This window comes from Podarcis filfolensis (genome assembly GCF_964270895.1).
Source record: "Podarcis filfolensis genome assembly, chromosome: 5".
Lineage (NCBI taxonomy): Eukaryota > Metazoa > Chordata > Lepidosauria > Squamata > Lacertidae > Podarcis > Podarcis filfolensis.
The window spans coordinates 27,933,582-27,951,652 of record NC_139608.1 but is presented as its reverse complement, the minus strand read 5'-3'; the positions used below and the strand labels follow the sequence as shown (position 1 = coordinate 27,951,652).

The window sequence follows — 18,071 nt, the reverse complement described above, 5'->3', positions numbered from 1 at the left end:
CAGGAAGTCTCTAATTAACTGTAGTCTCCCATTTTGTTCAAACCAGGAAAAGCTTCATAACAAGCCAGGATACTAAGCCAATTTCAAACCATGGTTCTAGATCTAGCAATACTGTGCATGCCCAACACTGTACTGCACTCCACAGAATATATGATAAGCTGCTGAGAATTCATGTTCCCATGCCTTTAAGATCTGTTTCAGATGCTATGAATACTCATCGCCAGTGAAATTAAATCACTTCATATCCAGCTGGGGGCAGTTCTCCAGGGGAACTTGCATATCTCCTCCTGTGCTTAGCTGTGCAAGCTCAAATCAATTTTTGTGCAACTTTTGAAAGCATAGGAGCTCTCTCAATGTCTGGATTTTCCATCTTTCAATAAACTGTCTTTAATCTTTTCTGCTTGATAGGATTGAAACTGTTCCTTAGTTTAAGATCAAGTCATCTCTAAGGCTTTTCTTAAGAGAGACCTCTAGATGTTTAGTTATATCCCACTTTTCCTTGAATGAGCTTGGTTCTTTCCCAACCATTTTATATCCTCAACCACTCTGTGAAATAGGCTAGGGTGAAATAGAATGTCTAAGCCAAAGTCACACAGTGAGTTCTGCAGCTGAGCGGTGATCTTAAGCTTGCTCCTAGTCCAACATCAACTGCTATGCTGCACTGGCTCTCGTTATTATTTTCTTGTTCAGCTTTCAGACAGCCATCTTCTCCTGTGCCTTCAGTAAGATAGATAGGTTCATTTCGGACATCACCTGGTTTGGAGAACCAAGAGCATGCCTCAAACTTATATGCTTTCTCCTTGTCTCTCATTTGCCAATTTTCTGCTTTGCCAGCATCTTAAATTGTTGTGACATCTTAATCAGAATCTGCATCTGATCTAAGTCTGCATCTATATTTGAACTGTTTTTAGAAGTTTTATCATTTGGTACAACTTTTATCAGGCATTCTGGGGATGGCACTAACCAGTGCTGTTCCTAAACCAAGGCCTGTAAATCCATTCCAAACATTAAAAATAGAATAGGATGTAATAAAATGAGAAAGAGACAGAAAGAAGGAAGTCAAAAGTAAAGTAATAGATAAGGATTCTGTGCCTGCTAACATTCCCCCCCGCCCCATTCTACTGTACAACAATGTTTTTCCCCCCAAACCTGTCATATTTTATTACTTTCCTGACTGATGTTATAAGAGAGCTCTTCAGAAATTTTGAAGAGAGAACACTACTATATTATACTTGGACAAAATTCACCATGCCATGTAACTGCAAAGACTATATCTTAGCTTTCCTTAGAAGCTGGTTATTTCTTGAACGGCAGAGCTATTGTGTTCTGCTTCAATCCTCTCCATAGACATGTGGTACCTATTACAGATTTTATAAGAAAATAAAAGCATGCAGAGGGAAAAGCCAATCCTGCTCAGGCTTTTGTGCTAGAGAATAGCCATTCCAAACCATTGGTGCAGCAGACATTCCTTGGTAATTTTCATTTTCTGATTATATGGTTCTCTGTCGATGCACGGTAATAAGCACTTAGGCTACCCTCTGGATAAAACTTCATACATTAAAAACTAGGCAGGAGCTCCTGCTATGTCCTTGAAAGTCAGGGAGTACTCATTTCAAATAAATGTATTAATTGAAAGCTTTAGTGGCTGTAGCTGCACTGTACTAGATGTTATAGTATCAGCTAATGGGCTATTCCAGCAAATGAGAAAAAACAAAAAGAAATCTCAGAAACCAAATGGTTGCTTGTGCTGCTAAAGAAATTTGTACTGGTGGTTGTTTTTAACTTGCCTTATTTTCTAGGGCATTTTCAGTATAGTTCAACTGGGAGATGCTGTGTTGAGTTATTGATGCAGCCAGGGCCAGTGTTCTGTGTCATCAAAGAGAACTTTGCACATTGCCTCAAAGACTGCTAGGGTTGGACCCAGGCTTGGTCAACTTTAGAACAGAACCAATAAAATCAACATAAGTTAGTCCAATTGCCTTCAATGGGTCTACCCTAAGCATTATTAAGTCTGGATCAAACCTCTAATATTTAGGAAAGAATACAAGACCTACTAGAATTCTACCTGCAGAGCCAGAACAAGCGTTATAATTCTGCATGAGAGTTTCTCCACATGGAGCAACTGATCCCCTAAGATTTAGAGTTCTGAAAACCTAGGAGAGGAGCAAAGAGCATTAATTAATACAGTGGTACCTCGGGTTACATATGCTTCAGGTTACATACGCTTCAGGTTACAGGCTCCGCTAACCCAGAAATAGTACCTCTGGTTAAAAACTTTGCTTCAGGATGAGAACAGAAATCGTGCTCCGGCAGCACGGCAGCAGCAGGAGGCCCCATTAGCTAAAGTGGTGCTTCAGGTTAAGAACAGTTTCAGGTTAAGAACGGACCTCCGGAACGAACTAAGTACTTAACCCGAGGTACCACTGTAATGCAATATTGCAAATTCCAGCTACATCTCTCAGCCACATATCTAGTTACCGTATAATATATTGACAAGCAATGACAATATGCAAGACCAGCATGAAGTACATGCTATTATTATATATTCCATTCTTCAGATAGGCATGTGCATATTCCAGCAGGGACTCCAGGGAATCTGAACATCACAAGAGCAGAGTGGAGAAACTAGTGTAAGCTCCTTTTCTGATATATTTTATATGCATTTTCCCTTGGAAAATGTATCCATATTGTGTGATGTGAAAGGATTGGTCACCTATTTTAACCTATTTCAGTTCTTTTTAACACAGTGAATAACTCTTAAGTTTGTGTAATCTTCTGAAGGAGCAAATTCTGGATAACAGCCATTTATTTCAGTGGGATTGATTTTGCTCTAGCAAAACCAACATTAACATTTGAACTATTCATATACAAGAGGCCAGGGTTTATCCCCGAGTGACCACAACCACATCCATAACTCAGTTGATAACATTTTAATTCAGTCAGTAATTGCTGCCGAAACTTTAGTTTCATTCAACATGAGCTTTTCCAATGCCAAGCCACACTCGCTTAGTTTATCTTGGAAAGCTTCAGATATGCCAAAAGCCTCAAACCATAACAGAGAAACAAAAGGTCAGTCTATTACTCTCCAGACAAACAGAATAAACTCTAGAGCAAGAAACATTGGAGATACCTTGTCTTTTATTGTCTACTATGCACACATGTATGCACAGACAATACACCCACTTAAGCTGAAGCTCGATGTAAGCAAGCTGTCTTATCAAATATAAAATTCTCTATTACATCCCTACCTGAGAACATAACTTTGTTTATTCAGTAATGCAACCACATCCTCTCAGCCAAACCTCCTGCAAGGAAGGCCTCTGATGCTATACCAAGAATATAATACACAGACATCCCAACATTAAATGTACAATTACTTAAAAATAGGGCCCAGTCCATTCAAACAAACCTACTTGCAACTAACCATGCACAGGATGGCAGTCCTTGGTGTATTTAATGTAATGTCCATTGGTCATTTCCTCAATTTTCATCAGATGTTTGACTCCACTAGTTCCCTATAGACCAGCACCCCAAATCTGCAAACGATTTTGCCAGCTTGAGTAACAAAAATGCCCATTTTCATTTGGGAATAAGTTTCCAACTCAGTTTCAGCAAACAATGGTGAAGAACTCCTGGTGGAATGGGCAACACTCCAACTTTCTTGGAGGATTGATGAAGAAACAGATGTACTATAAGGCCACTCTAGGAACAGCTCAGGCTTCTTCAAGATCCCAGTAGTTTTTTTCAACAATTTGGTGGGTCTTCCTAGAGAAACAAGAATTTCCCCCATGACTGAATACACTATCCCTATGAGTTAAAATGTTTTTCAAAAGCGAAAATTACGAAGTAAACAAGCATTCCGGTATGAACAACCTATATTTGACACATGACAAGATTGTGTCCAACAACAAAGGTAACAACCGCTTAATTACTCCTGTATCCCAGTAACTTGGTAAGAAAAAGAAAATTGTACAGCTGTTGTTGATTCCTCCGGACCCTGACAACATAGGAAACAGTTCAAGAGTCAGTACAGAACAAGACTTTTTACAGAAGCAACACCCTACAAGATACAGCAAGTTTCCACACCCATAGGAGGAACTGGCATGAATCTAGAAAAAGACCACAGAACAGTGGTAGAGCACATATTTGCATGCAAAACATTCCAGGTTCAGTCCCTGGATCTCCAGACAAGGCTGGGAAAGACCCCTGTCTTAAACCCTGAGGATTGCCACCACTCACCTGTGTGCCTGTCTATGGAAATCAAAGGTTAATTATACTCACTTCTGTAAAATCAGGCTAGTACCTGATAATTGAAAAGACTTTTTTTTTAAAAAAAGACATAATCTATGGCTGCCCCCACCCCATTTATTGTTGATTTGGAGGACGGAGCTGAGCAAGAGTTGCACACTATACAAATGTTTGTATATTTAAACTATGTACCTCTATCTATGAAATGTATCTACTTCTGGAGCTCACCATCTGACAAATACATTTGGCTGGTACACTATATTATTGCTTAAGTACTAGATCCAACAATAACCTTGTAGTATATCCCAAGTTTTGAAATTCTGGAACTGCTAGCAGCTATCTGTGTATATTTACTGTTATTTATATTAGCCCGTCAAAGTAGATGAGTTGTTTTTATAATGTAACAAAGACAGTAGAGATAGGTAAGTACTCAGAGAAACTTAAGATCCAAGTTTTGGATATTTGAGAGGGAGGGAGGGAAGGAAAAAGGGAGGAAAGGAGAGAGAGACAAGCACTGTGACTTTTCTGGAGCTGAAGACTAAATAATAGACTAAAAAAAATAGGATACTGGTTTGATTTTAAAAAAAAAAAAACAGGTATAATTTCCAGGTACTATTTTTCTGTGTTTAACTTTTCAAAATTACTTAATAAATGCTGCTTGCTTAAACTGCTTGAGCCTTTTAAGACAACCAGCATGTGTACCTGTTTTTATCCTATAAAATACTGGATAATATGTCAACATGATCAAGCTGTATAGCAGCAAGCATTTCAAAATGTCCATTGACTGCTTCCATGTTATTCCTTTGCCTGTTGGAAGGGAGAAGGAAAGGAACGGAGATGACCTTCTGATATTTGGAAATGTCATGTTTAATGCTAAGATTAAAGAGCCCTTGCTGAATCTCAGTTATAAAAAAGCCAAAAAGACTAAACAAGAGAAACTATTTACAGTGAAACCTCTCAGCCATTCACACTGTAGATGGTCTGAACCATCTGATGCAGACACTTGCAAAGAAAGACAGCCTGACAGTTGCAGTACCATGGAAAGCTCCAAGTGAACAACTTGCTCTGAGAAAGGCTAGAGGTAGCCAGTACCCTGTGAATCCTTCTATCCTATCAACTCCACTTAAGCTCCACCCTTTTGTATAAAAAATGCAAACTCTTATGAGTACCAAGCTCTTGGCCTTAAAGAAAGCACTTTTCCATTAGAAGGCTTCCCATGCTGTTGGGTAGGATGTGAAGGAGGTACTTGACCCATCAAGTGACTTGGACTCAGGGAAGGGCATCCAAAAAAGTCTGGGCTTAGGTTCTACAGGCTCCTGAACACCAGTCCTAGGGCTTAGCATCAGGAAGCCAGATCATCCTCCAACCACGGCTGCAGCAGCATCAACTCAGCTATATCTTGAGGTCAAGGCTGGAACCGTGATAGTTGAGGGCCAGCATTTCTATTATAAAATGGAATATAATATTCTCTGGACACACATCTTCTCATGCATAGAGACAAGTTCAACATACATCATCATAAAAATTGGTTAGTTTTATAGAGAATGCCACTCGTCATCTGAAACTGGTATTCCATCAATAAACATGCCAAAAACCCTCACAAAATATTTTTTTCTTTCAAAATCAAAACCACATTTATTAGAAAACTTTAACAGATTCAGATAATTAATCTCAAGGCCACACATGACTTTAAAAAAAAGAAAATAAAGAAAGGCAATGTATCACTGAAGACACTCTCCACAAAAAGAAGTCAAGGACTTCTAAATTAACAAACACCATTATTTCACACACAATTGTAGCATTGACTTCAAATGACCTCTTTCTGAATTCAGTGCATTGCAGCGCAGTGGACTACATGACCCTCAGTGTCCCTCTCAACTCTACAATTCTACGATTCTATGTGAAGCTCAATTAGGGCTTTAAGAGCTAATGAAAACTGGCATACAAACAAATATTCTAGGAATGAGAAATTATTGTCTGAGAAAGGGGGGAAAGAATACAAGCTTTCCTCCTACCTTCTTCATATAAACCAAATACTATAGAGAAATGAAGAAAGCAAGATAGCCCTGTGCCTGTATGTGTGAAGGCAAAGATGCATTTTAATCATAATTCTTTACAATCCACAATTACGTAGTGAGTCTGTTTACTGCAAGGAAAATGAGGGTGTTAACAGAGTTGCTCAATCCTTGTTCTTTTCTTTGCACATAGGACTAGGCTTGCAAGGACCACACTTATGAAGATTAAAGAGGTATAACCACTGGCAGACATACAATGCCAACTAGTAATTACCAGATTAAATACTCAAAGTTATTTTGAAATGTATGTTTAAAGTAGGCTAAAGAAGTGCTTAAAGGAATTCAGTTTGAGCATTATCAAATTTTGGATAGAAAATAAAAGCCTGCATAAGATAACTAGAGTAAGAGCCCACAAATTGCCCACAGGAGGAATGATCAGTTACCAACTCAGTTTAAAGAGCTGGTGGAAGATAACTCAAGAATGAGACAGAAGTCGGTTGGTTCTATTTATATTCTTCACTCAACTGTCCATATCTTTGTCATCAACATTTGTTAGCTGCCTTTCTAGCACTTAAGGCAATATACAATGAACCAAACTGAGCAAATCTAAGAGGGGAAAGCCCAGAAGGAATAGCACCAATAAAGAGAAAAAATAGGCAGAACTAAAGACCAAACAGAAAAGATGTGTTTTGCACGACCTCCTGAGAGACAATACAGAAGAAGAACTAAAGTCCTCAGGGCCTTTAAAAAACTTATCAAAAGCCTAGCTTCTCACCATGAACAGACATTGTGTGGAACTGGGAACTCAAAGAAGGGCAATGGTGACAACACAAGAAAAGGCATTTGGGATCAAGCTGCAGAAGACTTTATCCATGCATCATGTGAAGCAAGTTCTTGCACACAGAAGCTCGAAGGAGAAAATTGCTAGTCTTTAGGGTACCATGATTCTGTTGTATTTGCTGCATGAGACTTTAGAATGTAAGGTAATTGTGAACTTTTACAGGCTGGCTCATTCAAACACTGAGCCCAGGTAGAAATCAACATTCCAGCTTTGTACAAAAGCACAGAGCATTGTTTAGCAGTTCCTCTTTACACTAAGTACTGCAGTAGCTCTTAAGAATACTTAGATATTGCAACCAAATTGTTCCTATGGTTTCAAAGTATTTGCCATTCGATATTCAAATAAACAAACCAAAACTTTAAACTGCTACAAACTGACAGTCCAAGTCTCTCCATGCCTACAACTTAGAGAAAGGTCTACTCCCATGTGAAAGCTTGCAGCCTTAGACAATAAATTATTCAGAACTTTAATTAGCTACTTTCAAAGAAACCACTGATTTCAATCATTAGATGAACTGTTAACTTCATAAGGCAATATGCTTTAAATGAATCTCTTAAGATCCTGCTTCTCAAAAGTCTTTCTACAAAGGACCCACAGACTTTCATTTTCTTTGGTCACACAGCATTTCCCAAATTTAGCACTTTTGCAGAGCTGTTCATTTTCTGCAGAGTATAAACAACACAGAAAAAGGGAACTGCCCAAACCTAAGTGGTGCCAGATGAGCTGCTCTGAATTCACAGAGCTTTGTTTTCAAGTTTCCTAACTCAATACTAACTCAAATAGCAAGAACAGTCTAGGAAATAAAGTCCTTTGAACTTGTGAAAGTAGTCAAACAAAGAATCAACTTCCCTCACGTCCCACACACAAAAATCGATGTTAAAGACCTCTTTGCTTTCACCTTTTAGCTACAAATTGTAACAACACTTAAGTTTTCATTGCAGTATCAGTAACGAAGGTGCATTCCATGTTAGGGATCATTAAGAAAGCATCCGGAAGAAATTGTCAAGATGCAACTTCTCTTGGAAAACTGTGTACAGTTCTCAGTCTGGACCCTGTGTGAGAGACCGGGAAGTGGAGATCTCTCCGTGTGAGAGGCTGGGAGAAGCCTGGGATGCTTTCAGGTGAAAACTGGGAGGACACACCTTTCTATGTATGGGACAAAATTTGAGACTTGTGAGAGAGGATTCTGAATTATTCTCTCTCTTCCCTCTTTTTCCTTTCCTTTCTTTTTATTATTCTTTGTGTAGATTAGCTTGTCTTTTACTGTATTGTGAAAAGTGTTAATAAAAAAGGTAAAGGGACCCCTGACCATTAGGTCCAGTTGTGACCGACTCTGGGGTTGTGGCGCTCATCTCGCTTTATTGGAGCCAGCGCACAGCTTCCAGGTCATGTGGCCAGCATGACTAAGCCGCTTCTGGCAAACCAGAGCAGTGCACGGAAACGCCGTTTACCTTCCCACCGGAACGGTACCTACACTTGGCATTCTACAGAACTGGTACTTGAATCTTATTTCAACACTGGTTACTGGTTTTGTTTTTATAAAAAAAATGCTTTACAAAACCCAAGAAGAGCCTCCAATCTTTTGGGGGTGGGTGTTCCCCAAAAAATCTCAAGGACTCTGTCTGGATTTTCACTTTGGGGACTATAGCAACCCTAACCCCAAGGGGACTGTCTCTTTCTAATGATAGAACCGAGCCTGGGTATATAAAATAATGCATGGTGTAGAGAAAGTGAATACAGGGAAGCTGTTCTCCCCCTTTCCATAGTAATAGAATTCAGAGTCCTCCAATGAAACTAAATGGTGGGAGATTCAGGACATCGAGAAGGAAGCAAAGTTAAAATTATTGAATTTTCTACCGCAAAATGTGGTAATGGCAATGAATTTAGTTGAATTTAAAAGTTGAATTATGGCAAAGTCATGTTGGATAAAGTTTATCAATGGCTATCTAGCATGATGATTGTATAGTAACTCCAGGTTCAGTGGAATAATGACTCTGAATGCCAGTTGCTGTGGAACAACAGCAGGAGAGAGCTACTGTGTTCATGTCCTGTGTATGAGCTTCCTCTAGGCATCTAATTGGCCATCGTAGAAAACAGGGAGCTGGATTGGATAGATTTTGGTCTGAATCACTAGGGATCTACTTGTGGTCTTAGAAGATATTTTGGAAATGGAAATTTAGATACAAACATATCTTTCTCAGTGGAATGGTAACAAGCAAGTCTAATGGGAAAGATGGTAAATCACAGAGTTGGGACCCTGAGTATCATCTAGTCCAGAGGTAGTCAAGCTTTTTATACCTACCACCCACTAATTCATCTTTCTTGATGGTAAAACTTCCTTACCGCCCACCAGTGCTCGATGGAAGGAGGATTCAGTTTGTACCACAGAACCCCCTACCGCCCACCTAGAATCCTGAAATGCCCACTAGTGGGCAGTAGGGACCAGGTTGACAACCCCCTGCAATGCAGGAATAAATGATGTGGAGACCACAGGTTTGCCACCTTTAAAATGTATGGCTGCATTCAAATTCATTATAATGTGCTTTAATGGTTTTAAATTATATGTATTGGATTGTCTAAGATGCTGTATAAAAGCAAGTAAAATGAATGTTAAGAACATGGATTGCCTGGGCACAGAGAAGGGCAGAAACGAATTTTATATGTTCCTGTGACAGACTTCTCACATTAATAATACTGATGAATTTGCATTGGATGAGCAAAATCTGAAGATCAGTATGCAGTTAATTGATTTCAGATGACAGTTTTGCCATGGCTGGGTGGATCCGATAAGTAACTCTGGAATAATCCTCTTGGAGCCAATTAGGGTGTTCTGCAGTAAATAGAGGATTGTATCATACAAATCCCATTTTACCTGAGAAGATTAGTAAATATTGCTTATTTATCATCAAATGTAATGTAGTGCTGAGAGACACAGAAAACACAGCTTAGTAAGGAAGTTAATTCTCCAATAAAAAAAATGGTATTTTTTGCAAGTATGTCAACAACTCATCACTAAGCTGTCACCACAATAACAGATACAATTCTAACATCTGCTAGCTTTGAACATGGAGCCATCTGTTCCAAAAGCCATGAAAACCAACCTAACATTTACAGTTACTAGTCTTATTACATGCAACCTCCAGAGCAGTGAGATACTATCTGTCTCAAGCCTTTGACACAGACGGGGCTATACATTTTAAAACTCATGTTTTGAGAACAAAATCAATAAGAATCCTGTAAAATACTGAAACATCTTTTTTGTAAGATTATTCAATCCACTACACACACCCCCAATCCAAGCTGTATGTTTGAGCCACAAGAAAGAAAAAGGTTTTTCCTCAAAACATTCCTCCACTCTTCACATCATCTCAATTAAGAACAAATGCAACCTTAAGAGAGAGAAAAAGTGTGTGGGACTTAAGATCTAATTAAGGGTGAGAGGCAGACATGTTCAATTTCATCTTTTGTCTTACAGCTTAGATAGTGTGAAAATAAATAGGAAGCAACAGCAAAAACAAAGGTAGTATTTTCTCAGCCAGTACAGTGATTACTCTGTTAACATCACACCATAAATATATAATGCACTTCAATCCATACACTGCCATAGTTAGCTAATTCACACATGCGAAAGTTCAAGATTAAATGCAAAGCTACTGGTATTTTCTAAGTAAGGATGTTTCTGCATGTGTCTCTGTATCCCATCAATGGGTATTCCTTCATCCTACCAATATTAACATGATAACCTCTAACAGGCATCTGCACATTGTTTAGTATTTCTTTTAACAGATTAATAAATGAGAGATGAAAATACAAGCTTGGAGAAAGGAAACCCTCACCTTTAACATCCAAGTACAAATACAAAATCATCCAAAGTGTCAAAAACTTCATTTTAGGCACTCAAGATCCAAATAAGTCTAAACTTAATGCAAGAATATGGCAAACTCTCAAGCGGTGGTATCAATTATAATATCTTTATTATTTTTCTCAAAAATAAAAAGTCCCTGCCATTCCAAACAAGCATTTGAAGCCACCTATATCAGTCAGCAAGGGCTGAATTGTTATTATTTTTCAAAATTCACTGCTTCCATCCTGGTTATGGGAAGCCCATTCTCTGAGCTATAACTGTTCCAGCAACTATAATTTTATACTACAATTACTACACTGTTCTGTACATTGTTTTCATCACCTGTTTTGCTCTAGTAAAATATTTTCTCATTCCAAACCAAGTGCCAGATTTTAAAAAAGATACAAACACATATACCATCAACTAATTTGTTCTAATACAATATTTACTATGTTCCAATGAAGGCTACAGCACTTATGTCCATTTTAACACTAACATTGTAGCAAAGCACTGCAAACACAATCACTCCTTCTGGGACTAGGAACTGGCTAGCTGCCAGTATCACAGCTGGCTGCAAAGTTAGAAATGAAGCTGTGGCTCATCAGAATACCTCAGTTTTCAATGACAGAGCCACCATGTGGTTCGTGCCCTGGCAACACTACAAAGTTCAGTATAGATGTACCCTGAATATTATGATGTTTCTAGAACTGTTGTCCAGACATTATGGCATCCCAAGCAGTAGTGAAACTGAAGCGGCACTTTGCTTTTTCCACTACAATGACTGACAGCTGAATGTGAGAACTGAATCCAGAGAAAAATATTGCAGCTGAGTTGGCACTGGTCACTGTCTGAGGTCATCCATGAAGAGCTTTTCACAAATGCGAGTGTTTAAAGTGATGGATATGCATATCTCAACTAGTTCTATAAATAATTTGCAAAGATGGTTTGTGTCAGGAGTTCAGCCTACACTCGAATAGGACCCTGGCAGAGACACATGCCCGACTGGCATGTTCTCTCCCTCCTGGTCTTTCCTTCGGGAGCTTCAAAAGCTTTCTTCAGCCTGAACATCACAGCGACCGATGCCACCTGACACCGTCACACTTAGGGATCTGCAGAGTTTGCACAGCATGCACGTGACAGACCTCAGCAACTCAGCATTTTGGCTAATCTACTTTATTTACATATAAACACACATGGAGCACTGCAACATGGCTCCCTCTCTAGTATCAGACAGCAAAGAGAAAAAGAACAAAGGACAATAGTCCCACTTCACGGAACACAGTAACACAAACATCCTGTCTCCGTCACTTCCCACTCTGTGGAGTCAAAACATATACCGTCATGTGAAAGACAAAAACCCCATGAATGCAGTCATGGAGCAGGAATTCTAACAGTTTGTTGTCCTGTATCCTTCTCATTGTTCAACCATGTCATGATCCTTGAAAGAGGCTGCAAGGGCACAAGATAGGGAGACCATTGCACTAGGGGCTGAGGGACAGGAATAGCTTGTGGAACCTCTCAGACCACCAGGGCCTATAGGGACAGAACTCACGACCCTCACAGGCACAGTCTCCCGAGTCTCAAGAATCAGATGGCGCCCACTGCACAGTCCAGAGAAGCAGGTAATGCACCAGGAAAAAGACTGTGGAATGGAGGTGAAGTTCCTGTCCTCAGGACAGAGGGTTGGTCCTTTAAGGCTCCAGAGTTCTCTACTTGGTGGTGGAAGCAAAGTCTTCAAAGGCCTAGAGTGTGAGCGTATGAAGTGGGAGGTCCAATTTTTAGAATGCCCCCCCCCATACACAGCACTTTTGTCTTGGTCAAACTTATTTCCAGTATCATAGTCTGGCTCGGCGGGGTATGCATTTGGGTGTAAACAGCAGACAGTAGAAATGAACACCCCACAACAATGTGCTCCTTTGCTCTGAAAATCTGATCTCCAACCCACATTTTGGACATGATGATAGTAAGTCAATCTGCCCCAGTTGGGTATACTTTGCCTTTACATCAGTGCCATCAGGGGTCCATAGGCTATCATGTATTAGAATGAAGAAATTGTGTCTGAAAGTAGGACAGGTGATCAGTAAACTGAAAATATTGAAATTCAGAGAGACCAAATCGGACTTGGCTAAGCTGCATCAGTTCAAGTCTCCAAATTTTCTGCTCTTTTTTTTGAAATCAATCCCTCAGTTCCAGCTGCAGAAATAATATAACCTCCAAGGCACAATATCTGCCAGAGACCAATACCTGTGTTTAATATGTTCAGATATTTCTTTCTAGGTATTTGTTTTAGAAACTTTATGAAGTTGATATAGTGAAAGGGCACAGCAAGCTTTGTTTTGCCTTAGTTTCTGTGGGTCTCATGTTCCCATGTATATTTATTATCTTAAAATGTGAAGTACGTGAAAGGCAGGGGGGAAACTTCTGCCAACTCAGAACAGTAGGCTTTAAATTAGATACAGTCACTATGAGTATGGTTTGCAGAAGCATTTGACAATTTTCACCTTCTAAAAAAAAAAGCTTTTTCCATTTTTCTGTTAACAAAAAATCCTTAAAACATCCTTTTCTATATTTTATCATCTTCAGATGAGAGAGCATCTATAGATTTGAAGCAATTTAATTTAGCCAATTTTAATCTGACTGTTCATCCAGATCAACGGTTCTTATTTCCTTTTATTGTTAGTGTATGGCTTGTAAAAACTGGAAGGCATTCAGCTATGTTTTATCAGTGCAGACCCACTGAAAGTAATAAGCATGGCTAAGTTAGAGTCATTAATTTCAATATTTTACTCTGAGTAAAATATTCAGCAAACCATGCTTAGGATATTTAAAGTTTCCAGGTTTAACTTCTGCCTACTCCAGTTAAAGGAGCAGCTAGGAAGAACTTTGCCTTGGAGCTTGGAGGCCAGTGCTAGTCAGATTAAGCTAGACTTTGCCAAACTGGTGCCCTCTAAATATTATGGATCACAACTCCTATCAGGCAGTTGCAGTTCAAACCATCTGGAGGCACTAATGTTGGCAAAGGGTAGATTATAGAACACTGCAGCACGTAGACTAGGCATAGGCAAACTCGGGCCTGCAGATGTTTTGGGACTACAACTCCCATCATGCCTAGCTAACAGGATCAGTGGTCAGGGATGAAGGGAGTTGTAGTCCCAAACATCTGGAGGCCTGAGTTTGCCTATGCCTGACATAGACCAATAGCCTAATTCAATATAACGCAACTGCATGCCACCCCACCCCAAAAAATGTGATTCCATATGGTAAAATGAAAAATGAAACTGGGTCTACAAATGCAAGTTTTGGTTACAGGTTTGAAAAGTTGAAGACTACTGTTCTAGAAAAGCTTGGATGTAGGGAAAGGACTGCAGTGGGGAGAGAAAGAGAAGGGGACGATTGGGAGACACACCAGACCAAAATCCTAGGAAGTGTAAACAATACTAAACAAGATGGATGAGAAGAAAATGTGAAAAATAGGGCAGCTTCCTATGTTCACTCTCCAGTTTATCAAGTTGTGGTGTTCCTAAAATATAAAAATGAACTTTGGGAAGATTTTTTAAAAAAATACTCCTAGCTCATTGACCAAGAGAAATGGTATGCATTTATGTGCCTTAAGACTTAGGTCTTAAGAAGAAACTTATTATGTTAATGTGGTCCTGAGCAAGGTAGCGTTTTCGAAAGGGATCAGTGTGACCCATTATCTTGGTCATGTTGCCCAGTCTTTCCCACAGCATTAAAGCAACAGTCCATTTCATGTACTGAAGCGCTCTTTGGAGGCTCTTTGCTCTGCTGAATAGAGATGGCCACAACACCCTCACTTTGACTGGGAGTGGATGGGCTGGGATCTCTGAACTTTTTTTGTAGCATTCTTACAAAGACATGGGAGAGAGAGGAGCATCAGCTCTCTGTAGTGAGGACATTAGAGCATACTCATATCTTCCACGGCTCATTGGAACTCTGGGAGTTGTAGCTCTCTAAATCTATTTTCAGAAACTATGCAAAGTACTCAGCAGGAGATTAAGATGACACATCCCAATAATCCAAGACCCCAGTCAATTAAACACACATACCGCTTGCACCATAAAAACTCTACTATGTTTGCCTGATTTGGGGGGGGGGCAACTTAAGAAATACTAGTATTTTCTTTTACTCAAGTTTTTTTTTCTCTTAACATGAAAGTGTCTCAAAGGAACAGGTTTTACTGAAGCATTCAGAAATGTACTTTGCTTCTATCTAGGAAGGTCAATAGACTGGAAAGAGTGGTAGACACACTCTATTACTGTACTCTTGTTCTGCAAATACAAAGTTGCAATTCACAGGTAGTTTTAAGGAACGATCCCTTAAGAAGTTTCCAGAACATGAATTGTCACAAGGACAATTTTCCGTTTTAAAAGGAAATAATCATAACTGTTAGAAACCTTTGAAATGTCAATATTCTTTGAAACATCAGTATTTTTTAAAGAGTGTTTGAACCATAACACCTATCTAGAAGAGCAACACAAATACAGTCAGTTGTACTACAACTCAGCAAAATATAATGGCATCTTTATCTCTACATTTTAAGATCCTGGTGCCAGGCCTAGATCTATACCTATTATCTACTCCAGATAATTACATGCTTTGAGGATTTCAGCTTGGAGAGCAGAAGAACCTTATTTTAAGAGCGTGTTTCATAATGGTAGATGATGGACTTCTTTCATAAAAGTCTGCTGAACTATTGCTCATTTCTTTAGTTTGCCAGCAGTTTTACATAACAGCCCAATTTTAGAAAACAACACTGCTAAAATGACAATGTAAAACATTAAGCCAATGTTATTATGGCCAAATATTCCCTGAACAAAAAGCTGATATGTCTAGTGTGGAAAAATCACAACGCAGAAAGCAAGCCAGAACAGTTTGCTTTCCAAGAGACATGTGCTTTGGAGCCCACACATACTACCTTAAGTAAAGCATACAACAGCATCTGAACAGCTTCAATAGGATTTTAATTATTGTGCATTCAGGAGCACCAATACTCAACGGGGGGGGGGGGAGGAGGGAGCACACTAAAGAGTTACTGCAACTACCAGTGCATGATCTTCAGAGGGATACAACAGGCTTTTATTCCCAAATATCTGCAGGGAGAAGTCAATAACTCCTCATATTACGGCTGGATGAATCATAGTAAAACCACAGAAGCAACTTTCAAAAGTTGTCCCCGTATCAACTCAGCACCATCAAGACTGCAATATTATGTACTCCAAACTCACACTCTAAACCCACCACTGTAAAACAGATCATACTTGCAGCAAGAAAACACCAGCATGTGTCTCCCATCCAGTACACAGGTCCTTACACATGCCTGCCAACCTCTGGCCCTTCCCTTACAAATAAATATTCTGCATTAGTATATTTTCTTCCACTCATGCCTTCAAAACCATTCGGCCTCCAATGCTGTTTTGTTTTGCCACTTTAGAATTTCTTCAAAGTTTACTCTGAGATTTAATGCAGCTTCGGTCTGCCAAAAAGTTTGTCTGTGGGATTCTGTAAATTTATCTGGCAGTCTTTCTGGCTGACCATCTGGAGAATATTTTAGAGAGAAAAAAGAAAAAGAAAAAAAGACAGAGCAAGAGAGAGACCTGCAGCAAGAACACCCCTGCTCTACCACTCCCCCCCCCTCCCGCGCGCGCACGAACGCACACTCACTAGGGACCTCGATTCGTTTTTGTTAATGACTCCTCTACAAAAAAAAGCAAGCACCACGTTCAGCCAACACGGGGGGGTGGGAGGCGGGGAGTGGGTTGAGCAATAACAGTCTACTCTTCTATATGCCAAACCAGATCCCATCAACTCGTCGTTTGCAAGCAGATGTCAATGAAAATTCTTGCGCGCCCTACAAAACGTCAGTCCCTCGTTTCCCCAGCCAAACACACACACACACACACACACACACAGAGAGAGAGAGAGAGAGAGAGAGAGAGAGAGAGAGAGAGAGAAAGAAACTAACAGTATGTTTCTTTATTAAAAACCTTTCAGAAGTGGAATTCAACGATTTGGGGCAGAGGACTCTTTATAAAGAGTCAGGAAGGATTCTTCTTACACATCTCACTCAAGAGAAGCTCCTTTCGGAGCCAGAGACGGATCCCCCCCCCCCCCGAATCCACGATCTGCAAGTCATCTGCGCTTTTTGCAGAAAGGAGCACATCTGGAGTCAAGATTCCCCAGCGAAGCCCCGTCCAGTCCGTTGTGGAATGCGCCTGGCGAAGGAGGAAAGTTGCGAGAGAAGGATCTGCCAGGCAGGATCAGGCGGAGGAGGGCGCCAAGTTGTTGTTTTCGCTGCCCCTTACTCACTTCGCCACAAATATTGCAATCACATGACAAGAGTGAGTCTCTCCGCCTCACCCCCCACACTTTCCCCGTCCTAATAACCGTCGCCTTCGGCACCGGCGGCAGCAGCCGCTTCCCCTCGCTTACCTGCAGTCTCTCGCTTGCCGGCTGCCACATATTTCTCCCGCTGGGACCTGGCGGGACACTGTTGCTAACGAGCTGGCTGTTGCGGAGCGGCTGCGGGGCTCTGGCCAGGCTCGCTCACATCTGCTCGGCGTGTGTCAGCTTGGGGCGAGCCGCCAGCGGGCGACGGGGGCGAAGGGCAAGCGCCGCCCAGGCGAGAGGCGAGGGAGACGGGTAGGGAGAGCGCTCCGGAGCCCCGGGAGCCCCGGCTACGAACTTGGGTCGCGATCAAGATGTCGAGCTTTGGCGCCGGCTTCCTCAGCAAGGCGAGCTCCGCCGTCCTATTGCGCTAGTCGCCGCCGGAGGCCCCTCAGCGCAGCAGAAGCGACGTGGGGAGGGGGGCGACCAGGCTCTCCAGGCCCCGCCCCGCCGCCCGCCTCCTCGCTCCTCCAGCGCCGCCCACCCTTCGCTCGGGAGCCCGGCCGCGCTCGGGCGCTGCTGACTGGATTTGCTCGCCGCCTGCAAGAGGCGGCGGCGGCGGCTTCTGCGCGCGGCGTGTGACGCGCGAGTTGCTTTGGCGCGCGGCGGCCGGTTGCTTTGCCCTCAGGCGCGCAGGGACCGAAAGCGGGCTGAGGGGAGGGAGGCGTTCATTTGTTGTTTAGTCGTTTAGTCGTGTCCGACTCTTCGTGACCCCATG

At 41.1% G+C, this 18,071-nt stretch overlaps 1 protein-coding gene across 1 annotated transcript in view; it reads right to left on the bottom strand.

Moving 5' to 3' along the window:
• Positions 1-17,804, bottom strand: part of PID1 (phosphotyrosine interaction domain containing 1) — an 87,873-nt gene extending 70,069 nt beyond the window's left edge. Inside the window, exon 1 of the mRNA XM_083613973.1 lies at positions 17,399-17,804. Within this exon, the coding sequence (XP_083470099.1) occupies positions 17,399-17,428 (30 nt within the window). The 5' untranslated portion in view covers positions 17,429-17,804. The remainder of the gene's footprint in view (positions 1-17,398) is intronic.
• Between the last annotated feature and the right edge of the window lie 267 nt (positions 17,805-18,071).